The 26860-nt window shown below is 45.4% G+C and overlaps 1 protein-coding gene across 2 annotated transcripts in view; it reads left to right on the top strand.

Annotated features, from left to right (window-relative positions):
• Positions 1–26860, top strand: part of LOC103369311 (SPRY domain-containing SOCS box protein 4) — a 49835-nt gene that overhangs the window by 16554 nt on the left and 6421 nt on the right. Inside the window, exons 1-2 of one of the 2 annotated variants that reach the window (XM_008297999.1) lie at positions 2917–3835; positions 15237–16102. In XM_008297999.1, the coding sequence (XP_008296221.1) occupies positions 15394–16102 (709 nt within the window). In that variant the 5' untranslated portion in view covers positions 2917–3835; positions 15237–15393. Of the gene's footprint in view, positions 1–2916; positions 3836–15236; positions 16103–26860 lie in introns of those variants that run through there. The other variant, XM_008297998.1, reaches the window with a different exon arrangement.

Genomic DNA, 26860 nt, shown 5'->3' with positions numbered 1-26860 from the left:
CAGTCTAAATATGTAAAAAACAAACCTGAGTATTCTGGGAAAATCCACACAGACACAATGCGCTTAACATCCAGCGTCTAAACAAGCAGACACTTAACTTTAAATGTCCTCCTTCTCTTTGATTTGGAGACGACCGAGCTCTCACTTATGCACAGCTTGCATCCATGATTTCTAACTTGCAGTGGAAATCATTTCCTTGCCACTGTGGGGTTGTAAGGTCAGAGCTGCTCTGTGATAATCCTTCGCCGTACAACGAGTCTCCGGCGCTCTGGGGACCCGCCGTGGAGGCAGCTTTACCTTTTATGTCTGGAGTGTTTGGATTGCGATCCAGTGTGTGTGTGTTTGGACACAAAGAACTGCTTTCTCACAGAGAGTTAACTTTGGCTGCTGCTTCCAACACGCGGTTGCCAACAGATTCGTCTCCTGGGTAAACGCAGACATGGAGACAGCAAACCGCTTCTCATCCTGGCTGCTGGGCGTGTCTTCGTCTGAGGAGCAGGAAGTCATTTTGACAAATGGGCCTATTATTGACCACGTTGGCGGACAAGAATCTTTGATCTGCACACTGTACAGTCATCCATCTACTTGGTGATGGATGAAAGGTTTTGTCCTCGTGATGCAGTTTGTTTTGTTCTGCTTTGTTTCCACCGAGGTGTTGCAGTCCTTTAACCCGAACCACCGTAGTTTCTCCGTTCCTTGTGTCCATCTTTTCTTCACTCTTGGTGTTGCAGTCAACGGGAGACGACCAGAATGTCCTTTTTCATGAATCATAATTTGCTAAATGAGCATACAAACCCACTAAACCAGTGCAGTTCTGTCAGTACAGCACCAGGCCACGTCAAAACACGGTGGTCCTGCAGCGTTAACCTTGTTGAATCTGTTATGAATGTGGTGAGTGTGCGGTTTTTTTTTTTTGTACAGTGAAGGCTACAGTGTGACTTCTTATTTTTTTCTTGCCTCGTGCGTTAATGTATGCAGAATTCAGCATAAAACCCTCGTAGGACTGGAGAGTGCAAGCAGCCAGAGAGGAATGCTGTTGTGCGTTCGCCGAGGAGGGAGGGGGGGTAACAAGCGAGAAGACGGCTTTCTTGTCTCCCGGGGGAGAAAGATGAGAGCGAGAGAAGCATGGATACATAGGTAGAGAGCGGGGGATGGTGTCAAAACCAAGGAGAGACGAAGAGGAGGAAGAAAGGCCTGGGTGGAGCGGCTTGTCATAACTGAGCTCATAGTACAAATACGTCTTACGTTTCAAAATGCCACGCTGGATTTTTTTTTTTTTTATTTGTTAAACTTACAAGATTGAAATCTAAATGAAATTTAAAAGGCACATGTGACGCGGCCGACACGGTGGGAAGGAATAAACCCGGCTGTGGTGTAATAGGGAACCCCGTCCCGGTTATTAGTGAGACCACTAAGAGGCGAACACAGGGTGGTCCGTTAGACAAGCTGAACCTCGCTCAGCATCGTCTGGCAGACGCTGTTCATACGCCGAAAAGAAAACAAACAAAAAAACGCTGCCATGGTGACACAAAATACGGTAATGTCCAGACTATAAGCCGCTACTTTTTTCCATAGACTGTATAAAAGATGGACGTAGCAACCGGCCCTGAAAAATGAAGCCAACCCGGAAGTGTCAAAAACCTGCAGCATCACTACGTCCACTAGCTGCTGGCTCCACAAAGCCCTGGCTCCCATAGACTGGAACTGGAAAAGAAGTGATCACAGATCACCAAATACTGCATTCCTACAGCTCAGGATTTTTTTCTTATTAGTTTTCATGGTCAAATCCAGAGATCAGGTGGCCAATCTGAAAATAAATCAATACTGAATTTCAAAAAAATCGTCAACATTTTGCGGGGCAAGGGGCGTGGCTGGCTTGATTGACAGTCGGCAGCGACCATTCAGACGAAGCGAGCAGAAGGCGGTAGATGTGGGCGGGGCAGAGAGGGCCCGCCTCTCAATCCGTCTGACCAATCGCTGCTCTTATGGCTCCGCCCCCCTCTGACGATTTGGCTGCAAAAATCCAAGATGTCAACCAGGAAGTAGCCAAACCCTGGCTTCATGTTCTCAGTGCAGAAACCAACGGGTGACGTCACGGCAGCTACGTCCATCTGTTATACAGTCTATGCTTTTTTCACATGTTTTGCAGCTTAAACAACAAAGCAGCTAATTTATGGATTTTTTTGCGAATTTGCCTCGAGACCAAAGTGACATTGAGCACGACGATGAAAGAGAGACTGAGGGAGTGTGTGATGAAGTGATTCGTCTGAGGAGAAGCCGACTTTAGTGGCTTTAGTGCAGGAGGAAGAGGAAGATGAAGATAGCGATCAGTGACTTTTCCTGGTTGGCTACCAGATGTTTTCTTAAACAGCCGTGTTACAGGCACTGTTCAGAAAAAAAGCATTTCCCTATTTGTGTATGTTACCGGTACGTATTTAATTAAAAGTTAAAATAATCTTTCTGTGTAAATATCTTGTGTTCCAACGTGGACACCTGCAGCTTATAGACCAGTGCGGCCTTTTTCTTTTTAAAGTTAGTGGCTTATATTCAGGTGCGCCCGTAGTCTGGAAATTACGGTACATCAAAATTGCAGGAAACAAATGCGTAGATGTGAATGTTAAGATTAATTCCAAAAAACCCCAAATAAATGCGAATCAGTAGTGTCACACAATGCCATGTGGTAGCTGGAGGTGGAGCGAATGAAGTAAAAACAACCAGAGAACAAAAATGTGTCCACCTGAAATAATAGCAGAAAGGCTCCATGTGGGCAGGAGAACAGGCAGAATGTGACTTTTTTAGAAATTTCGACATCAGGCTTTCTGAACTTTCATTCGGAGTCTGCTTGATGTCACAACGAATGTCTCTGTTGTCAGCTGGTCGGGAGTCCGAGAGCCGCAGAAGCTCTCTAGACGAGAAATTAACTTACTGAAAGCAACTTGCTCTCGGGATGGACTTGTGCCTTGAAGTAGCAGTGAAGACAGATGGTAAACAAAGCCGGGTTTTTCCTGGATCAGACTGGGCCTTAGGGGGGTGACTAAGCATGATCGGTCTGCACACAGTCGAAGCAACGTTAGCTTCTTTGACTGAAACCTGTGCATTGTCTTGTAAATCATCTAAATGTAAACGAGCTAAAAACCCCTTAAGTTAAATGACAACTTGCTGTGATTGACACTGCAGCGTCACGGCAGTCGGCAGATCGCCTCGTCAGATTTGAGACTCGGTTGATGGATTTAATAGAGCAACATTTCTGGGGTCTGGCACTTTCTTCAGTACTCCTCTTTGACTGGCTTGGTGTCCATTGTCCAGTTCAGCAGAGCCAAGTGGATATGAGCTGTTAATCTGCAGAGATGGGAGAAGTGTGCGAGCGGCGCCCACATGTCTTTCCAGTCTCCTCTTCTTCTGGAGGAGCACAGTCGGTGCATCTGTGAGCGAGTGGGTGGTTTTCTTTCTGCACTGCTTGGGAAAGACTTTGAGTGTGCTCCATGCTAAGCCCTCCCCTTCTTCCTCCCTCTCTCTATCTTTCTCTCCCCTCTCTCCTCCCTCCAGCAGCTGTTTTCCTGTCTTAGCTGGGAACTGGAGCCAAGCTGTTTTTCCCCATCCTCGCGTCACAAGCAGGAACTCACCGACTTACCGACAAACACACTCGCGCACACACACTCTCTTTTTGTCTGCCTCTGCCCTGTCCCACACTCGTCTGGCTGTTGACTGTGCGCTGACCTCGTTTTGGACTACAGACTGAGGAGCAAGTATTCCCACTCTCCTGCTCGGCTGCTGTGATTGCGCCTTCACATCGCGGTGCGAGAGCCGCCTGACTGTCGGTAGAAATGCTTTCATGGTAAGACGTCTCCTCTCCTCTCTCAGGCCGTCTCTTGACCTCTTGTTTGTGCTTCTTTCGGTCCGTGATATTTTCTCCCGTCTCTCTCTGTTGGTAACTCTGCTGCGGGGCTTATTCCATGCCGACACTTTCCAGAAGTCTTTTCGACTGCTCGCTGCAGCGTTCCCGCGGCGTCCGCTTGTCCCGCAGAAAGTCTCCGAATGAAATCAAACTTGAGGCACGTCTCCTACTAAATCCAGTGCGGCACTAACTTCTTTAGTTTCATTTCTACTTTAAGCTGACTCGTGTGTTTCACTACTTTTGTGGGTTAAACCGTAAATAATTTAATGCAGCTCAAGTTTTTTTTCTTCCCCTGTTTATTTCATCATTGACCAGAAAAGCAAGTATTGTTTGTTCACTCTGTCTTTGTCCACACTGCTGGACCCTCAGTGTAGTGTTTCACTGTGTGAGTGGCTGAGTGGTGGGAGAGCGGCACATGATGGTGGACTTCTTGCATCGTGTTACGCTGCTGGCATGCGAGACCGGTTCAGCCCTGACTCATAATCACACCGAGCCCAACCTGGCCGACAAGAACACTTCGGTTAGTGCACATGGTTTCTGTTTGGATAGTTTTTTTTAAATGATGCACAAAGAATGGTGATATTTAGTTGAAATACCAGAACTGTCACGTAGAATCAGTTCAGGGACTGTCAGGCAGTTCAGAGTCTGACAATTTGAAGTTTCTGGCTCAGAGAAGCCAATCCTGACTCATTTCTCACCTCGTTTTAAGGCAAAGTGTTTTTTGGTTTGGGAGAGAACAGAGACGATTGGCCACATAGCCCCTAATTCCCGTGTCAGAGAGGTGTGGGCGGAAAGAGGTTTCCAAAGCAGTTGGACCATGAGATGAAACACTCTTCTGAGCATTATCATCAGTCTCTATTTTGCAATGTTAATTACACTTTTTCCCCGAAGCCTGGGAGAGCTCATTGGTACTTGTCAAGTGTCAGGAAGCCAAACTGTAAAAACAGTGTAGTGGTGGGAATACGTTTCAGTCGCTAAAGTGGGTCTCCTGCTGTTTTTCAACCCCGGCTAAACATTAAGCAACTTGTCCACTTGTAGCGCTCGCTGTCTGTTTGATTTGGACCTCCTGCAATCTGATGCCTTCTTGTCTTGTCACCGGCGTGCTATACTAAGAGAACCTCCACTTTGCAATCAAAAGCAATCATCCACTCTCACCGCATGTCACACTGCGTGAGATGAGATGAGTCGAACGCAGACGGGTTGATTTGTTTAAAAAAAAAAAGCAGACGTCATCCGTTCACCTGACCCGCTCTCCTGTTTGGGAAATGCAACAGACAATGAACAAGCTGTGGGAACACCGCACATCCTCAGGAGGTTGTGAGGAGCGTCGGGCCGGAGAGGAAGGGAACAAGAGAGGGCTGCAGAAAGTGCTGATCTAGCAAAACGAGTAAACGTCTTTAGCATTGTGTTAGCTCGCCAGCAGGTTCTGCGTCATTTGATGTGAGGTTTTGTTTGGCTGGTTTGTGAATGTGGGTCGAGCAGCAGGTCCTGGATTTCTGTTCTGTCCGTCTTTGGAAGCAGAAGCTGTGAATCGGCCGCCTGTGGAGCTGTCACGATAATAACCTTTATTTATGTCTCGCTTTGTTCCTTTACAGGCTTCGATAACAGAAAAATAGAATAAATACAGCGCGATTCAAGGCTCTGTGTGCGACATTCAGAAGCGCTGGATATCGCTGGAGCGTCAGCATCTCCTGCCACAGCTTCTCTTCACTTTCATTTACACGTAAAGCTCGCGTACACATCCATGAGCTCACGCTAGCGTCGTAGAACACATCGAGTGGTCACAGCGAGTCGTTTCGTGTTGTCTTTGCCTCCCTCCTTCGCTCCACTTGAGTCTTTTCCAGTCCATGTGTGTCTGTTTCCACAGCCTGCTGGACCGAAGTGTGTGGAAACGGGTACGCAAACAAAACACTTCTTTGGTTTTGAGGGGTGCTGGCTAAACGCTGGGCTGCACTTTGAAAATGCAGTGATAAAGATCTGGCTGTAAGTGCCAGGAGAGCCCAAACATGGAGCAGAGAAGCTCATTTAACTACAGAGGGTGCACGACTTTAGCCTGCTGCTGAAGATGTCGTCACTCTCCTTTATCTTTCCGTTGCAGATAGCGATTTGCTGCTCCATGAATGCTTTATTTAGAGACAAAGTGTTGCATATTGCATGTTTGATAAGTAGACTAAAAATACGCACCATGCTAAATGAATAAAAAGAAATTTAAAAACACTTTTAATCCATCATCTGAAGCCTCTAAAAGAACTAAAGCAGACAAAAACCGCAGCGTCTCTTCCCTGAGACGTCCTCTTATGTTAAAAACTGCACTCAGAGGCTCGGGCCTGCTGACCACATCCATCCTGCTCCGGCTTTAGATCTAGTTAACAGTCTACATATGCAGCACCTCAAAGACGGAAAAACAAACACTTTTACAAAACTGTGAATCCGTAATGACATAACAATCTTGTAACGCGCTCGGAATATGAATTAGAAATACGGTTGATAAGAAAGCTGCAGCTGACAGTCGGGCCGGTTCTGTTCAGCTTCGCTTTGCGCTGCTGTTGTCAGTTTTTTTTTTTTTTTCCCCTCGTAGAAGGAAGGCAGAACTCTGACAAACGTACATAGGAATGCATTGCATGACTTCACGTCAGGATCCAACCGCTGTTTTATACTCCAGATTATGCTGCGGCTGGCTCTGGCCGTCCTCTCACACCACTGTTTGCTTTACAGCTATCTCTAAACCCTCATTATGCTCGTTGACTGTCAGACGGCAAGTTAAACCTTTTTTTTTTCCTGTCTTTCCATTGGCTTTGTCATTGAATCAGTTAATAATTAAGAATGCGTGGCGGTGTTCTGTATTTTGGTGTAATCTTCAGAAATGATGATGGCATCACACACACAGGAGAAGTGTTTTGGTCCATGTGGGTTCCCCTCAGCAAACTGTTTCCCTCTAACTCAGATTGCACATCTCCAGACCCTTGTAATCATTGCCAAGAGTTGCTGTTTTGATGCCGGCATGCAGATAAAACACGGGTTTGTGCGTTTGAGTTAGTGCTACTTTAAAGCCCCTGCATCAGTCGTCTGCATTAGGATGCCCTTCAGCCGTATGTGGCTGTGTGTGTGTTGGGCTGCTCGCGTTTGATATGCTAACAATGGTTGTCATGCTACCAGCCACCTTCTCCATGTCACTGCCTCTCTCTCTCTCTCTCTCGCTCGAGATAACAAGTTTGTGCCGTGGATTTTGTCCCAGCTGCATCTTAAATAGTGCCAGTTCCTTCCTTGCTTCCAATCTCTTCTATGCTCAGAGCTGAAGGGGAGAAAAAACACAACTGATATCTAGATCTGCTTTTTAGAGAGGAGATAGAAACCGAACGCAGACACGATGGGGAGATGAAGCAGAGATTGTTCTTGGGTTGTAGCAGCTACTTGATAAGTTCTTCCACTAAATTCCGATCTCTTAATCTGAAGAGGTGTCGGGTTGGACGCCACATCTCATCGCTTCGTTCTTTTCTTTTTCTTCCTGTCAGGTTTTCCGCCGTCAGCCATCACTCAGCCGGCCTATCGGCGCTTCTCTCCTCTCTCTGTCATAAGTTCTCTCATCTCCCCTCCATTATCCTCCTCTACTCGTCCTTGGCTCTCATCTCGTCGCTGGTGCTTCTCATCAGCCCTGACCTTCCTTCGCTTGCTTTTCCGTCCATCGTTTCTCTCGCCACGTTGATGTTAAACCTGCTTGAACAAATCTTTAGAAAGCAGCGGCCGTTTTCCTCTTCCCGTCCACAACATTCTCGTACTCGAGCTGGTGGATGATATCTCCCCCGTGCTCATGTAGTTGGGTAATGTGTAGAATCCGTTTTTTCACATCTGACTGCTATTTTCTGACTCAGCTCATTTTAAATGTGACGGCAGCGCCCTGTGCTCTTTTTGCCACATCATGACCTTGACTCCCGATGCCCCAAATATCTCAGCCGTCTCTCAGCACTCATTTAAAATTAATGACTCGCGGTCACTTTTTGGCCGGTCTGAGGACGTGGCCACTCGTTTTAATTCAGACTCGGTTGATTTGCTGATTGATGCAGAGGAACAGGCAATTATTTTCATGAGTAATTAATCATTTGTCGTTTATCACCTGCAGTGTGACTGTCTTCTGGTTTTCTTTAGGTTTAAATGAATAAAAAGTGAATATTTAGAAGTTTGGGACACGACGCTGGGCAAAACTACACATCTGAGAAATCACTTTTGCAGAAAAGGGCGATGTGATGATGTTGTGATGATCCTGATTTGGCGTTTGATCAGCTGTTTGGAGGATACGTACAAATTTAAACGGATAAACAGCTGCAGTGTCCGAACTTTCTTACTACGAGGGAACGAAGCAAAATCATGATTAGTTGTGTGACACAGCGAGGACAACTTTTTTTTTTTTTTGGACACGCTACGAATCTTTCTGACTGTATTTTGCAGAAGTCAAAAAACTAAGAATAGCCACGAGTTGACCAACATCCTGAAGAAATCGTTGTTGGGAATCCTTCTTATCAGACACGGTGTGGACTGTGAAAATATACATATCTATATATATATATATATATAGTCACTGTTTACACCAGTTGCATAAGTTAATTGCATGAGCTTGGTCTCCAGTGGCAGCATTATGTTAATCCCTTAATTGATTAATTACACGGCAGTTGCCCGTGCACAAGTCGGTGACAGTGTAAGTTTTGTCTTACTTAAGCTGTTTCGTGGTTCTAGTTTTCTGTTTATGTTGAATCAGATTAGTGTATTTTCACAATCCAGTGAAATACTAAAAGGTGTTTTTTTACTTTACCTGTATATACCTGTTCCTACCCCACGTCCCCTGCAACTTATAATATATAGGACTCAAAGATATGGGCTCTAATGTCAATAATACATTTATCCATACTGTGTTCATATAATTAATACAAATAAACAAATACATTTAACAAATTCAAATGATTTTATAGTCGTTAAATTACCAAAGAAAATGATTGTTGACAAATTTCAAGTGTAGGATTTCTCAATAAAATCAATATCAACTCTTATTTATTCAAACCTGTAGTCTTGAAGCCTCTGCCGTGGTGTGGCTGATGTGTTATATGCTGTCATTGTTTCTGTGCACACGGTTAGTTGGAGCTGCTGCACATATAAAAGTTGGAAATTACAAACATCTGGCAGCAACTCTCGTCTTCCACGTCTGGGTTTTTAACTTCAGAAACCACCACTACTGTGTGTCTGCGTTGCAAACAATCGCCTGTCATGTCCCCTCGAGTTGCAGAAGCCGAACAATACTCGGTGACTCCCTGGTAGGAGCTCCGATGTCCAGCTGGTTGTAATGGGTGGAAATTCAGCAACCAACACAGCAGCAACTCATCACCTCCAGTTTAAAAAATAAAGGATGCAGAGATTTGTGAAATTTGCCTTGAGTTGAGTTGACGTGCTTTGTGTGATCACAGGTTCAGCTAAATCTGTGGGATGAATTGTGGTCGAGCTCGTGATTCTACCCCAAAAGATCACATGATGATTGCCCGCTCGTACACTTTTGGCTTCAGAAAATTATAACTGGAGCCTGTTTTCTTACATATCTCAGACCAAACCAACAGCTGACCCTTTCCTAACTGCTGCTCGTCGTGTGTAGACCTTTCACAGTTGCTGAAGAGCCGAGGACTGATTGCATGAACCGTCAAACTGATAATACACTCAGGGATGCAGGTCGAACATGTGAAGCTGTTCGTCCTGAACTGTCGGGGTTTGTTGGCCTCATGCTAGCTGACGATAGCGTTGGAACCATCCTGCCTTCCTACTGTTTGTTCATCTTGCAGTCATTAACTAGCATGTCACAATGTCGGGGTGAAAACTGCCCTAGTTTGTCTGGCTACTGGGTTTTTTTTTTTTTTACTGCATGTGTTATTGATAAAGAGCTCAATCAGTTACAGTCGTGTGTGTGTGTGAGTGTGTGAGTGTGTGTGTGAGGAACAGCTTTCTGCACAGGAGGTCACAGGCAGCGCTGCCATTCAAGCACTGGGGGTGAAGTGGATTTGAAGTTTGATATTCACCAGCTGGAGGTGCCGCTCTGATGTCGGCAGCTCCATGCGGATGACATCAAATGTTCCCACAGGGTTTTTATGGAGAGGCTGATGGGACCACTTCCCTCTCTGTCCAAAACACCCTCTGGCTGGAATCCTGAATTGTTGATGCAGCCAGAATCTATCCAGACTTTGGCAGTTGTTGTTTTTTTTATTCACCTTTATTAGTTTTATGCTGTTTTATTGAGTGTGGTGCAGACGAGCCCTGAAAATCCTTTTTTCCCCCTTTAATTGCTTTTCTATTATAATATCAAACTGAGTAAGCAACATCTGACTTCCCACATGTCCTCTGTTCAGCGCCGTCCTTAAAAAACCCACACGTTATAATAGACTTGGACTCGGACATGAAGTGCTTTGGACACACAGCAGCAGACTGACTGATTACAGTTTTAGAAGTGAGTGTGCGATCCAGACTTGGCTGCTGCGGCTGCGTTGCAGACGTCTGCGTGTGTCGCTCTACGTACTGGAGATGAATTGGTCGCTGTGAATCTGGAAGGTGATCTAAAACAGAACTAATTTGCCTTTTGTGTTTTTTCCTCAGCACATTTTCCCTCCCATGTTTTCCCAGTGATGCCTGAGTAATTGCTTGGTGATATCTGCACTCGGGGCTTTTACTTTGCATGTGTGTTGCATGATTCAGAATTGCCAACTGATCGATGGCCTGTGCGATTACAACCTCTTTGTCTGTGAACGCCGTATGATGGCGAGGCCCCTCGTTTATCCTGAAATGGCTCAATGCGTCATCTTCGGTGGTATAAATTAATTAAAATGGAAATGGAGAGCTTGTCTGTCTACATGGGCTGCAGTCATGAGATAGTGTTCTGCAAATGACTTTGTCTGCCGGTAAGTGTGCGCGATGAGAGCACTCGGTCTTGTGTGTTGTTGTCGGAGATGTCGCCCATTCATCATGGCGTGGTCTTGTCTTTTTTTTTCCTTCTTGCTTCTGCTTCTCTACAATCCGCCGCGTATTTACTTGGCGACATTTTAAACAGAAACAAGAAACCATAACCTGTGAAGCTGCTCCGTGTTATGATCCGAGGCCAAACTAATTCATGCCTGCCTTTTTCTCAATTAGGAAAATGTTGCTGATGGTTTGTAAGTGTGGAGCGCTTAATGTGTGAAACCCGTCTGTAATCGGGGTGCAGCCGCACATCAGGCCTGATGAGAGACTTCCTCGGCTCGCTATGCCCTCTGATGCAAACAGTAGCTGTCAGAATAGCCTTGATGTGTTCGTACTCTCGCTCCTGGAGCTTCTAGATTGGGTCTTTAACAGCCTTTTAGCAGTTGTTATCAGCTGCAGAGTAGCAGCGGGGCGAGCCTTTAAACTTGGGCAGACAACGTGTCGGAGTGTTTAGTTTTGTGAGATGTGTTAACCAGCTTCATGTCGTACAGGTCAGTGCTGCAAACTCCTTGTCAAGTCTTTTTTCCCCCCCAACAGACTGCTTTAATAAGGTTTATTCTGATAATATAGCTTTGTTTCTGGTGTTGATAAAAAGACAGAAAAGCTGCATTACGTTGTGGAGTTTTTGCAGAAACCTGACTTTTAGTATTTAAATAAGGTTGTAAAGAAGTCATTTTTTAATTTTATTTTTTATTTTTATATATTTTCTTGTTGAGACGATGAGTGAGAGCGTCGGGATGTATTTCTGTCTTCCTGACAGCGTGCTGGCATTTCATAGTGACGCTGAGAATTATGGCCAATTAGAGACGGTTGAATTTTGACATTTTTCAAAATGCCACCGACTGACACAGATGAGTTTAAATGCTCTTTTTTTGTTCTCCCTGCTGTACCGAAAATTAACTGTAACCCCAGTTCTTGGTACGCTGCAAAGCATTGATTTAGTGTACCGTTATACCCCTAATCTTTAGAAATAGCAAAACATCTACAGCCATGACTCTATAATCGACCCTTAACAATCCTAAACCTGCTATCCGACAGGCTTTCAGGAAAAACCAACAGAACCCATAAAAAACAGCCTTTAAGGGTTTGGGTTAGGGTTAAAATGGACTGATCAACTACTGAAGAAAACAAGAGAAAATTCAGAAACATAAACCCAGAAAGGGACCACGACTTCAACCAAGAACATAAACCAAAACGGACTGAAAAAATCAGAAACCAAAACCCATTCTGAAAAACAACATGACACCAGCCAGGACAACGTGACGACAATAGATTAATCAACTACTGAAGAAAACCAGAAACACTTCGAAGGCAGAAGCCCAAAGAAAGAGACTCCAATCTCTACTCAAGAGCACAAATCAGAACAAACTCTAACCTAACAGAGGAAGTCAGAAAACAATATTCTGACTCCGACATGACATTTAATGTCACCAATCAGGATGACGGCGTATTATCTGACTGAACAATCCCACAGATTGGCTACGTTCACACTGCAGGACTTGATGCTCAATGAGGATTTCTTTGTGACTTCCTTCACGTTTCCACTTCAATGCGACTTGTATGTGATCTGCTGTGTGAACTTCATACGACCCAAAAGTGTCCCGCGAGCGTGCTCAGTGTTTATGGAGGTAAACATGGATGGCGGTGGCGGCAGGGGAAACAGAAGTGTGAGCGCTAACTAAACTAGCATCAGCAGCCAAGTACTGCCTGTGTGTTCTGGACACTTCCACCCCGTCAGAGCGCTGCCCCGGGGTGGAAGTGTCCCCCGACCGCACTGAATGTTCTGATATTCATCATTAATTGAGTCCAGAAAGTTCTATTGGGACCAGCCCTACTAGTTATTATAACAACTATGAACAATAATGAACAACTAATGAGCCTTCCAGCATCAAGCCCTCCTCGTATCTGGACCTCCGTCTTGACAATCCGACAGCCTTGATATCCGACATAAAAGAAGTTTTTTCATTTAGTCTCAGATCATTGAATCACGGCTGTATTTGAAAAGCAGGCTCACGTTGTGCAGACTCGGCTTTGTGTACAGAAAGGTTATCAAGTTGAAGTAGCTTCAGATTCTGTCATCATCTTCTGATCCTTTAATCTCTTAACTTGTTTCAACCCGCTGTACACACACACAGCATCTGCATCTGCCTCCCTCCGGTGGGTCAGCACGAGTTATTGTTCTGTACTTTCCCTGGAAGAGTCACGCAGAGTCGTTTCCCAAGAAACTATAGGGGAGTGTGAAAAACATCGGCGAGGCTGCATACAGGAAGGAGTGATCGAGGACACGGAGCAGTGGAAGTGCAGCGGATGTGGAACGCCGCGGTCATACAGGGAAACTCTGCACCTGTGTTTGGAAGCAGCTCGAGGCTTTCAGTCTGCTCGCTGGGAAGGCTCAGCATGTTGCGTTTCCTTATAGACTTATAAAATATGAATTGCATCACATTTGTTTGTGAAGACGGGCTCGACTAACGGGGAGTGCATGCTGCATGACTTTACAGGAAGTCGGCAGTAAGTTTCAGCAGATCCTCCGTTCCTTTGAGTGTCAGTCATCGGAGGGATTCTTTCATCAGAGAGACACCTCGATGCTGTTCAGTGTGCTATTTAAACACTGGCTGTGCTTTCTTATGAAGTAGTGAGTAATCCTTACAGGAACCAAACGCGCTGCTGGGGGGTGGGATGCGACCCAGAGCTTAATAACTGGCTGCTGTCGTCATCTCTACATGTTGACCATCAGGTTTACGTCTAACGTGCTGCAATCTGTGTTTAGTCTCCAACTAAATGCACTGAGAGGCAAACTGATACGCGGAGAAACCAGATGTTTGTTCATACTTGGAATTGGCAAGTGGCGAGGGAAAAAGTTTTCGAGAGGAAGATTGGAAGTACAGAGAAGTTCAGTCTTCGTTACTTCTTCTTCTTCTTCTTTGTCGTTCTCCCTTTCATTCTGCAGCTCTCACTGGAAGCCAGCGCTGTTGGTGCCATATTTCTGCTTCTGTTTCTGGCAGTGTCTTTGTTTGATGGAAAAAAAAAACGGAAAAACAAAAAACAAGTCTTTTTCTTATCAAGTTTTATAAGCCAGGAAGGACTGCAGCTAACAATTTTCCAGGGTTCCTGAGCAGTATAGAAGACTATGTAATTTGATTTAGGTCATTTCCAGGTCTGGAAAGTATGGAGGGGGGAAAAGAAAGGAGCGTATGGAAACATCTCCTCCAGTCCAGAGGCATTATGCTGTCAGGTCGTCTATTCATCTGTTCCATTGTCATTAATGCAACACCTCAGGAACGCCACGAGGGAACCTTCTCAAATTTGGCACAAACCTGGACTGGAGGATGAAGTGATTAGATTTCGATGGTGACCTCACAAAACACGTTTCTGTTCCTAACTAAGTTTCACGCAGGTATCTAGTATGACAAAGTGATTTGACGTCATAATGTTCTGTTCAAACAGTTTCCTGGCCGTTATTCAGCGCTATAACTCAGGAACAGAGGAAGAGATTGTGACCATATTTTACATTTGGTCAGACACTGATTACGTTTTGGATGCTCGACTGTTATTCCCTAGTTTTCCCTCCATGTGTTGTTTGAAGCTGGACAAACCTCGAACTGCAGTTTTCAGGAGTAATTTTTTTGCATATAACAGTATTTGTTCAATATGCTAAGAGAAAATAATACAAGTCCTCTTTGGGCAGAGATCATTTGTGCTGTTCTTTGGTGTTTACTGTTTTTTCCTTTTGCAATTTTAATGAAAATGCTGCTTGAACTAAGAGAGCTGCAGTCACAGACAACACATCGTAGCACGCACAGTCAGGATGTAACATACATGTCAAAACCATTTATTCATGAAGAAACATCTACCTGCACTCAGATGTCAAATGTGGTCTGAAAATCTACAGAAAAGGCTGAAATTTAAGTCTGATTGTAGGAAAACTGGCTTTCATTATCAACTCATTGTTTTCTCAAAAAAACAACAACTACTAATTAGTCGCCTGTAAAATGTTAGAAAACAGTCCAAAAATCCGTTGTTTAAATGTCTTGTTTTGTCCAACCAGCAGCCTAGAATTTATTGACATTCATTTTATTTAAATGGCAGTCAGATTTTTACCTAAATGCCAGACTTAACTGACAGTTGTGGCAATGTGAGTAACTGGAAACCTCAAATATCTGGCATTTTAGCTTAAAAAAAAAAATTGCTGAATCTTTTTCTGCCAATCAACTAATTGGCTAAATGTGGCGGCCGTACAGATGTGCTGCAGATGTGAGTTTATAAAGTTTAGACTTCTGACTGTCACACTATAATTAGTTGAACTTTGCCATTTTTACATATTTATCAAATTGTCCTGTTTTTGTGTTGGTGTTTCTTTCAGGAGTGTGGTTCCCCCTGGTTGAAGACAGCATCTGTCCACCCACAGCGTTGCCGTTGTGCCCATGAGGTAACGTCGGGATCTACCGGCCCCTCATTACCACCCTCGGTCCGTCCTCTTCCCTCCCCTCTGCCCCATCCTCCCTTGGATCCACCCAGCCATGGGCCAGAAGATCTCGGGCAGCATCAAGTCGGTGGATGTGCGTGGGGAGCCCTCTTACCGGCCGGTGCGTCGTGAACTGCGGGGTCCGGACTTCTGTCGGCCCCCCAGGCTGGACTTGCTGCTGGACATGCCAGCGGCCAGCGCCGAGGCTCAGCTTCGCCACGCCTGGAACCCTGACGACCGATCGCTCAACGTCTTTGTTAAAGAAGACGACAAGCTGACGTTTCACCGGCATCCCGTAGCGCAGAGCACAGACTGTATCCGAGGCAAGGTGGGCTACACCCGGGGTCTGCACGTGTGGAGGATTCACTGGCCGGCCAGACAGAGAGGCACCCATGCTGTCGTGGGGGTGGCCACCGCCGAAGCACCTTTGCACTCAGTGGGCTACACGGCCCTGGTGGGCTCGGACTCTGAGTCCTGGGGCTGGGACCTGGGCCGAAACAGACTCTACCACGACGGGAAGAATCGGCCCGTTTCCTCAGCGGCGCCCACGTACCCCTGTTTCCTGGAGCCAGACGAGTCGTTTGTGCTTCCGGACTGTCTGACGGTAGTGCTGGATATGGACGAAGGGACTCTGAGCTTCATGGTGGACGGGCAGTACCTGGGAGTGGCTTTTAGGGGGCTGAAGGGCAAGAGACTTTATCCCATCGTCAGTGCCGTGTGGGGGCACTGTGAAGTGTCGATTCGCTACGTCAACGGACTCGATCGTAAGTGCAACACACACATACCAACAATATTTCTAAAGAGGTGTTTGTGTAACTGTGGTTTACTTTTGTCTTTAACTTCCTTTCAGGGTCTTGAATTGTGTCTATTAGCTGACTGGCACAAAAGATTAGTGCCATTATGTTGTTGATTTGGAAGCTAAAGTCCAACTTCTGTCGCATTTCTTTGCATTCTCTCCACCGTCTTTACATGTCGGCTCCAACACCTGCTTTTCCCTTCTGCTGTTTGTTTGCTGACATAGCGTGGAGTATTGGCGCTGTATAATTTATCAAAACGCGTTAATTGGCAACGTTTAGAGCAGCAGTTTCCAAAGTGAGAGTGTTTCTTCCTGATGGTGCAGGACTTTTTTTTTTTTTCTTTCCGTCTGACGGAGCAGCGTCTTCCTAAACACGCCGTCGGTTGCTTAGAACTTGCATCTGTTTGATGTCAGAACTGTGTTGATCCCTTAACTTTCCAGGCCAATCCCTGTTTTTGTGCAGTCCCTCATTATTAGAACCTGCCACGCCGCTTTTCAGGATCATGCACTCGTCTGTGCTGATACCTGTTTGAACTCGATTTCTAGTAAACATGCACACATTTATATATCGCTGTAGTGACTTGCACTGCAGGAAAAGTCACAGCTCTCTGTTTACTGAATCGTCTTTAAGGTATGAATGCTATTCCCATTTAAGAGTTCCTGTTTGCGTCACTGCAGAAATGTGGAAAGCAGTTCTTCACGGTGTGGAATTGCTTTGTTTATGGCTTCAGTTCAAGGTAGACTTAAATGAAGGCCTGATCCGTAAGGCCCGCCGGTGTGTTTTGTGCTCTGCTGTCCAGTGACAGAACCACAGGGGAGAGGAGGAAGAGAGAGGCCATGTTGATGCTTGAAAGGTAATGTGCAGTCAGTGTGACATTCGTTATTGGCTCTGACCGGTAATGTGTGACTAGTTGTGCACAAAGTGCTCTTGTTTTGAAGACAGAGAGCCGAGTCTGTATCAGGCGACTGACTCATTTTGGCAGCTTTCACTAAACTCTCTGGAGAAGTCAGTCATGCAATCCTGAGCGTGACTGAAGCGATGTCTTTACAGTGTGAGATGTGTGAAATATGGGGAGTTTTTACTATTTCAACAAGTGCATCCGTAAGTCGTAACTGACGTGGATAGTTTCCAAACGCTCGGCGTGACTCTCCATAAATGTCAGGCTGTAAGGTTTGACGCAACACTGAGGAGGCATGTTGTCCTCAGAGAGCACGGAGGATGGGAACGCCGTGCACGTTTGTATGCACTGATCTATAAAAAGCCCACAATGAGCAGGGCCGCTGCTTTGTTTACCAACAGGAAGCAGCTTTAACGTGCTCCCTGTACTTCCATGTACCGCCGCTACTCTGCTGTCTTCTTTCTCTCCAGCCTTCAGTCGTCCTCGCATTTTCACACATGCAGAGCAAAACAGGAAAACTGCATCCAACTGTGATGTAAGAGGAATATCGGTTTCAGCACTGTCCCACCGTCACCATGAAGACCAGAGTGTGTGTGTTAACCTGCCCTTCTCGGTGGTTTTCAGTGCCCTGTCGCTCTTTTCTGTTAAATGTCATCACTCCGACTGGCGGAGTCGTCTCAGATTGTGTAATGGCCCTCGGTTGTCCCTCCGGCTCCAGCCTGCATGTTGCACAAAGACCCAAAGCAGGCTGGGGGCGTTGCCGACAGTGTGGCATGGACACCGTGTCCATGGCTGCGAGCCATGAGTGTGTATGTGTGCTTGCGGACAGCAGACTGTTGAGGGGGAGTTCTGGAAGATGTCCCAGTGTGCCTCTGAGCTCAGCGTCTGGCCTCGCATAGTGGGAAACCTCAGGTTAGCGTGTGTGACTGTGTGTGTTTGAGCAGCTTATGTACACATGATACACAACACTTAGTCTTTTTCCACAAACACATAATACAGTAAATGATCAGATGTTCGTAACTGTTCCCTGTTTTGTGGGATTTTCTCACCATCTTAAGCGTAATGTGTCCTCCTGTGTTGAATCCATGCAGAGCGTCCAGCATCGTGAGCGTTTGTGCTCGTACGCTGGCGCTTCAGCGTCGCTCTGCAACCTAGGATGCTGTGCTGAGTTTCAAATCAACTTTATTGTCATTTTGCTTTACACGCACAGTCGTACAGGCAAGATGGGAGAGCGTTTCTTCAGGAGCAGTTGATTCGTGGGTTTCTTCCTGTTCTTCAAACAGTGGCGGCTGGAACTGAGCTGATTGTGTTGGAGTTGGAACGAATAAAAGTTGAGCAAAACTTACTTTTACTGAAAATACTTCAGTGCAGGTACGAGAGAAGGTGTTTGGACAGAAGCTGTGACGACTAAACTATGGCATCCCACTACATTAGCAGATTAAAGGCTATTGTGTTTGCATTATGAGCGAGCAAGATGCAATTAGATATATATATATATTTTTGTATTAGATTAGCTTCAACTGTATTGTTATTACACATGTGCAAGTACAAAGCAACGACATGCAGTTAGCATCTAGCTAGCATCTAACCAGAAGTGCAATAGTGCATATATATATACACGCACACACATATACCGGTACATAATGTGTAACAGTAGTCAACAGTAATGAATAATTAGTGCAGATGTTGGGTACATGTTGGTGAGATGGTTTTGGTGGATTTGTTTCACCAAAGAATTCTCTTCACGTATCTTTGGCGCCTTGCTGCTGAGTGGAGCGGCCATTCATTGCAGTCTGCACCGGTCCAACGTGTCATTACATTTCTGGTTCTGTGCACGTCAGGCTGTGGCATAGATTAAATGTAGAATATAAGTAGCGCTCGTCCATGTACAAATACAGACAGCTGCTTCCTGTCCAGTGCTAAACTGGGGAAAGTTGAGGGACATGTTTCCTGGTGTGTGCCCTGTTTCACACACTCTGAGATTTAACACTTGGCATGTTTGATGTGTTTTTCTTTTTGCCCCACAGAATATTTAATAATGGCCTTTCACTGCACAAAATGTGGCAACAAGGTTGTTTGTGATGCATGAAACTCTCGATTAGGTATCATTCTTTTATGTCTGGTGTCAGTTTGGTCACAAGCACAGTGTAAACAGTCAACATAACAAAATCAGAAGCAGAAAGAATCAGGATGTATGATCAGTCTGTCCACTTGGGTAAATGTAGACAATAGACATGAACTTCTGTCTGTCTGCTTCATATGTGTACGCTCAGGTCGTGTTTCAGGAAAATGTGATGCCAGGTTTTTTTTAACAGGTTTGGACCTGGTAACATTTCTTTATCATTTCAAATGGCACAAGTCCTCCACAGGATGTTAAGAGGAGCTAAAGTTTGTGGCTTCCAGCTGCTTAGAACTATTCTCTCATTGTATTGAATACCTGCAGCACCAGACAGCAGGAGGATAAATATGTGAGTCTCCAAAGAGAGGGAGAGAGCTGCGCATATTTGTGCCAGTCGAACAATGGTATTAAATTATGAAATCAAAAATGATAAATTGTCCCCAAACTAACATGGAGAGGGGATCCGTCTGGGCCAGGATCCAACAGCGAGTCCTCCTCTGTGGGCGTCAGACAGGTGAGCTGTCACACACACAATGACAGTTTACTTTCCAGCTGTTTAGGGCTGTTTCTTTAAAGTTTATTGCAGTACAACACGTAGACACTGTGTGCACTGTTCTATCAATGAATCAGTCGGTAAGCTGAGACGTGCATGTGTAACGTGATCACTTTGCTTTTTGCAAAACTAGGAACGCTTGGAAATGGGCAAACACTTTGCTGATAGAAACGGCCCGTGGTGCTCATCTGTAAACCTGAACCACTTTAATCACATCACTCTCTTTACTCGTACGTTTACGTCTGCCGAGCACAATGCATGTGATATCAGCTGATTTCAGAAGTCGGAAATGTTCAGAGGAGCATGTGTTCTGACAGAATGCACACGAGAGATCAGTGCGTATGATATCGGCCACATCTCGGTGTGATGTGCAGAAGAATGGAAGCATCAATATGTATGCTGGGAGATGGCGCTGCTCCCCTATTCCCCCGTCTCACAGAGGATTCACTTTTTGTTCACTTTCTGGATTCTTGGTCTTTCCCTTGTCTTGTAGTCCATTCACGTTCTTTTTTTTTTTCCTCCCCTCCTCCTCCCTCCTGCTCAGACTCCTTTATTCTCCATCTCTTGCTCCCTGGGAAGCGAGGAGCGATAAGCATCCTCATACGTTTTCTCTCCTGTCTGTATTGTCCCTTAATACCCCACATTAATTCGGGTTTCTCATCCTTGCTGTGTTCCACTCAACACTTCAGTCCTTTGGCCTTCAGTCCCAGAGATACTTCAAAGCCAGCCCCACTGAGACATGTTCTTTATCAGTTTTCATACCACTGGCTCTCTATCGTCTTTAAGTAGGAAACAATGGGGCTGCTGGATCCCGCCGTCCCCGTCCTTCCATTCTTGGAAAGCCGTCTTATTCTCTCCACCACAGCAGGTCTTATGACGCCCTGACCAGCGTGATGGCAACAAGCTGAGCGACCCTCATTTACACCAGAGGAGAGGAAGTGTTTCACACACACTACTGACATGCTTACCCTCCCCTTTTTGCAAATGAACCCTATTTGACTCCGACTCTCATTGTGTTTCATCACCTCCCTCCTGCTCTTCTTCTTCCTTTTCTTCTTTTCCTCCTCCTCCTTTTCAGCACCGGTCCTTTCTTTCGGTATTTACACACCCAATTGTGGTGGCAGGTTGCTGTGGAAACACTTCAGCTGACTTCTCTGTGACTAGGTGGGTGGTTAATTGTTGACCAGGAAGCTTGCTCACTAGTTTGTTGGCCAAGGGCTTGCCCTATGCAAATGGGCATAGCTTCCTCCTGCCCGTCTGCGGTTCAGAGCTGTTAGCGATATTCACAGCACAGATGCAAGCTGTAACTTAATCTTAGACCTCGCATTAATTAAGGTGGAACTGATCCACTGCTTTACAGACTCCTACTTTGGATGAAAAATCACTTAGTCAGTGTTGTTGTGGTTGTTAGAAACGCCGTCATGTTATGGTCGATCACATTTGGTGTTTGTTTGTCTTTATTAGCGACCAAAATGGATGAATGACGACTAACATGTCAGGTTAAAATTCATCCATCCATCATCTATACATCCTCACTGGGGTTGTGGGGGGCTGGAGTCTATCCCAGCTGACTCAGGGTGAAGGCAGGTTCACCTGGACAGGTAACCAGTCTATCACAGGGCTACACTTAGAGACAGACAACCAAGCACACTCACATTCACCGGTGCGGACAATTTACAATCACCAATTAACCTCAGCATGTTTCTGGACTGTGGGAGGAAGCCGGAGAACCCGGAGAGAACCCACGCTGCACGGGGAGAACATGGAGACTCCACGCAGAAAGATCCCGGTGCCCCCACCGGGGCGGCAAACTGGCGACCTTCAGGCTGCGAGGCAACAGTGCTAACCACCGAGCCACCTTGCAGCCCAGGTTACAATGATCCTGTTAATTCTCATTCGTGTTATTTTTGAAGTTAAAAAAACAACATGAATGAAGTCGTTGGTCAGCAGTCATGTTTACCTGAGGCTACATCCAGACCGAAGTGTTTCCATTTCAAAGTGACCAACTTCTGCTCCGTTCATGTCGGATGTCTGCACTGCTTTGGCATTTTAAGACCTTTGAAAAGGAGACTGTTGGAAACATGTTTGTTTTCTGTTTGGGTCTGAACTGTCTCCACATGTGACTCCAGGAGCTGTCACGCTCCAATTACCGTTCAGACAAAGACGTTAGCCTTGGCGACCAGGGGTTAATACAACATGGATAATAAAGTAGAGGCGGTACTGACCTCGTTGCCTCTGCTAGCATGTGCTGTACGTTGAAGGAAATCGCCGGTCTTTTCTCTTTGCTGTTCTTCGTCTGCAGTACTGTAAGCAGACAACAACCTGCTTCAGTGCACCTGGATGGTCGCGCAGTGTGCATGTTTAGGTGCGTCTGTGTGGATGCAGACTGTTTCTGATGCTGTGAAACGGTCAGAGAATCACCTCAGCTGCTGTTCAGGATTTCAGTTCCAGAGTGTTCAGTGCCGGGGCAGATTTAATGATGTGGGGGCTGCAGGCAAACTCTGTATTACCTTATTTCCACTAGTCTCTAACTGAAAGTTGGTGTTGGCTGTGGGTAATTAAGTGCTCCAAACTTTTTTTTTTTTTTCTAAAGTCAAAGTATTGTTATAGCACAGTCAAAATACTGTCAAAGAAAAAAGTCCTGCATTCAGATGAGTTATTTTCAAGTGAAGCATGGAAGAGAAGAGATTAAACAAAAAAGTACGCAGCATTTGTAAGAGCAGCCGTACGGTTTTACGTTGTGCTCACTGGTGTTATTTACTGCATGTTTCCACACCTCAGCTGTCGCACTCATGTACTCACTGAGTGACTGCAGGTAGAGCGTGAGTGATGGGATGTCTGCACAGCTCAGGCTCCCCCCCATAGGCTTTCTATATAAAGATGGATGACATTGCACTGCTACATCCCGCCGTGCAAACATGAAATATCGAGACGGTAGCACCCAACCCAATATTTTGGCTTTACCTCCGGGGAGCGATCATGTCGTCCATCTTTATGTACGGTCAGTGGGTTCTGCCCAATTAGAATGCATGCAGGCACCGTAGTGTCGACTGTAGTGAGCTTCACGCTTGTTCTTCATGATTGAAAACCTTTTTAAGACCTCACAAATATTCTTGATGTAAAATAGAAGCACACCAAAGTGTTTTTAAAATTACGTTTACATGCAGAATGGATGGTTTCTGGATTTGGGCGACCAATTCCCTCTAAAGTAGGCATGATTGTGTGTCTTTTTTTATATATTTAGACTAAATCTGGACACGTGCTGCAGGCACAGTTCGTACCGTTTAGTGCTCTGTTGGAAAATCTTTATCATAGTGTAGGATCTGCATCAGTCCCTTAATAAATCAAACCCTTTATTTGACTTTAGCTGTATTCAGTAATGACCTGTCTGCATGTTGTGATGTTCATGGACAGAGTTCCCACTATTATTGCAGTCGATCCTACACTGACAGGTTTGGGCTTCGACAGCAAAGCCAACGAGATGAATCTTAAGTAATCGGTGACGAACTGAAATCTCATCAAGAATCAGAGGCAGCTAACTTGGCTTTCCACCGACAGACAACAGTAGCCAGAGTCTGATTTGTGTAATGATTTAATTTCCAGGAACGACTGTTGGGCAAAAAATAAATAAATGAAAATGTGCGGTTTCACCTGTTATCTGTCAGGGCTTCATCTGTGCTCATTTGGCTGCGCTTCCATTCAACGGGAGCTGTCTGTTGTCTGAACAAGGGCAGATGATTCATGCATTTCCTGTCAGAATCTCATCCGTTTTGATGTACTCAATCTCACCCTCTAACCTTTTTCTGAACAGATTTGGGTTTTGGTGCATTGGTGATAAAAAAAAACAAAAAAAAAATTCAGCGCCAGGCAGCTCATGAAAAACAGCGGCTGAATGGAGGTCTAGTATATCGTTGGCAAGATTAAACCACTTTCTTGCTCATTTTTTTAAGAGTTGTTGCTTTTATTTTGTGCAGCGTGGCATGAAGCTCTCCTGCTATGTCTTGTTCAAGGGTTAACCAATGAACAACATACAGTGGGGGTGTTTTTTGTTTTTTTTTTACTCAGTAAGACAATTTAAGATGAGAAAAACCACGAGGAAGTAGTTGAGCTGGGAAAACAAGAGTGAAACTGAAAGGAAATGTCAAATATTATTAATCTTTTATGAACATGGTGCATTCAGAGCATCATTTCCTTTAAAAACTCCAGCCATCAGCTCATCAGCAGTGTTTCTATGTACACATGGAGCTGCTTATAAATTCATTCCAGTGTATCTGAGCGGTCCTGTTAATAATCTCGTCGGCTTAGCTGCCATCTTTCTGAGCGGAGTGAAGGAGCACCAGGAGGAGACCAAATTGACGGCAGTCCATGCTTCTGTCTCGCCTGTCGGTGCGAGGTAATAGGAAGTCAGGAGCCGATGGGGATTCTTCCGCTGACAGTATCTGACTAGTTCAGCGAGCAATTGGTTTCCACTCTGAGTGGACTATTCAATTTGAACACTTGCGTTTCCAATTAGGTGTGGAGCGACTGTTTGCGCCGTGGCGCCCGCCCTCCTGCTCACCTCCACTGTTCTGCTCCAGTTTCCTTTTTCATCTCCTACATCGCTGATCTGATTCTGTCCATTCCTAAATATATATTATTCTCCTCCCTGTTTTCCCCTTTTGACCCGCCGGTGAACAACATTTTGGGTCTGGAGATGTGTCCGCACCTTACGGGTAATGCATGTAGACACATACACCCGTCATCCTAGAACTAGGTCAGACAACCCCAATAGTTTTATGCTAAACTACCAGATAAGCATGGCTGGGAGTGTGCACCCACGTCTGTTCCTGCAGCACATCTCTCACGCTGAAGGACGAGGAGGAGGTAACACAGTAAATTGGAGCACATGTGCCAAAAAGATGGACCAGTCGTGCCCCTTATTCCTAAGTAGGACATAACTGGGTCGTGTTGTCTCTCGTAGTGGTCCGATGGCGGTGCAGTGCGCCACACACATACGCCGTAAAGGTGCAAGAGGAACTATCACCAGTTGCTTATAAGCGTCTCACCTCAGTGAGGGCAGACAAACCGACGCGCCGTCATCCCCAAACTCACCTCCCCTTCCTCCACTTTGTTCTCGATTAGGTGTTAGGTAGGTGTGCGGGCCTCTGTAGTCCAGCGGCGCTGCATCAGGCGCTCGGTCGTCCTTAACCACACTTTCCCACACTCCATCTCCTCTTTAGTGTGCCATAAATCTGTCAGGAGCTGGTCTCTGGCCGTTACAGGAGAGACTCGAGCGCTTGAGAGGAAAGAGAAAGGGCACATATAGACAGGTACATGACGGACTGGAGGAAGGAGGAAGATGAAGAAGGTGCGAGGAGCTTCATTCTTCACCTAACTGAAGTGTTTGCAAGTAATCGGCGTGAATTAATTATTAAACCTGTCTGTTCATTCTGATTCAGTCAGATGTGAGGGATGACGGGCAGGCTGCTCTAAAGAGGCACTTCAGTGTTCATCATGATACGGGCTCAAAAGAACACATCGTTTAAATGTGATGAAATTGTTGTTTTAGCTAATGTTTTTTTCCTGGACCCAAATGCAGAACACAGACTTGGTTGGCCAGTTTGAGAGGTTTTCTTGTGGACACTTTGGTGTGAGAAGACCAGGGAGTGCTAGAGAGTGACTAGTGTGGGAATCATGGATGGATGGATGGATGGATGGATGGATGGATGGTGACTCTGAGCGTGTCTGGTATTGGGAGGCACTAGAAAGCTGCAGACCCGACCGGGAGCAAAACACTTGGAAGCAAATTCAATAAGCAGTCTTCCTAATGAAACTACCGCGGGAGCAGACAGAACAATCTGGAGAGGAGTGAAGTGATGAGCGGGGCTTTAACTCCTGCAGCTGGTGATTAGTGGAGGATTCTCACATGTGTCAGGGGATTGCTTGCAACAAAAAAAAAAATACACGTGGCCCAAACCAGACGTACATGCATCAACACAAAGAGAGCAAACTAGAGACAAAGGCAGAGGGAGGAAATAGTAGAAACACAAGCAACGGGAAACAGAAATAATGGCAGTTTGGAAGTAATTATTAGACCACCTGGTTTGTTTGTTTGTTTACAAAGTCAGCAGGTCTTCAGCATTAATGTTTTAGAATAGATTTTATCATAGCGGTTGAATAATTACAGCATCGTCAGAAAGTCATAAAAAATAATAATTCAATACACACTGTAAATAATTTAAAAATACATATAAAGTCGTGACTCAATGATCCGACACTAAATGTAAAACCTTCTTCTATGTCAGATAGCAAGGCTGTCGGATTGTCAAGACGGAGGTCCAGATACAAGGAGGGCTTGATGCTGGAAGGATCATTAGTTGTTCATATTTATTGTTTATAGTTGTTGTAATAACTAGTGTATTGTTAGAACACTACGCATCGCTGGATTTCAGCCTAACTGACCGGTGTGCTTGTGCACGTTCCGGCCAATTCCACCCCATCTGAGCTCACGCCCGGAACGCACAGCTAGTTTAGTTAGCGCTCACACTTCTGTTTCCTCCATCGGTGGCGGTGGGGGAGTGGCAGATACGCTCCACCGTTACCATCCATGTTTACTTCCATAAACACTGAGCACGCTCGCTGCGTGTGACGTCGTCGTGTCCTCTTCTGCGCATGCGGGACACTTTTGAGTCGTATGAAGTTCACACAGCAGATCACATACAAGTCGCATTGAACTGGAAACGTGAAGGAAGTCACAAAGAAATCCTCATTGAGCATCAAGTCCTGCAGTGTGAACGTAGCCAATCTGTGGGATTGTTCAGTCAGATAATACGCCGTCATCCTGATTGGTGACATTAAATGTCATGTCGGAGTCACAATCCAAGGCTGTCGCTATGTTAAGGCTGGTTTTATGGGTTCTGTTGGTTTTTCCTAAAAACCTGTCGGATAGCAGGTTTAGGATTGTTATGGGTCGGATTATGAAGTCACGACTGTATATTAAAAATTCACTCTAGGTGGCTGAAAACATTGATGACGGGACGGATTGTTTCTAAAGCTGTGTGTCGGCTTGGTGGAGTTATCTTGGAAAGACAGAAATACGGAATACGAACACATGAGGCCGTTTCACAAACACATATTTTCACCAGTACTGTTATTATATACATTTGGTCCCTTTAA

This window comes from Stegastes partitus, unplaced genomic scaffold (assembly GCF_000690725.1).
Source record: "Stegastes partitus isolate 25-593 unplaced genomic scaffold, Stegastes_partitus-1.0.2 Scaffold1269, whole genome shotgun sequence".
In the NCBI taxonomy this organism is placed as follows: domain Eukaryota; kingdom Metazoa; phylum Chordata; class Actinopteri; family Pomacentridae; genus Stegastes; species Stegastes partitus.
Note: the sequence above shows the minus strand (reverse complement) of the source record. Positions and strands in the feature narration are given on the sequence as shown.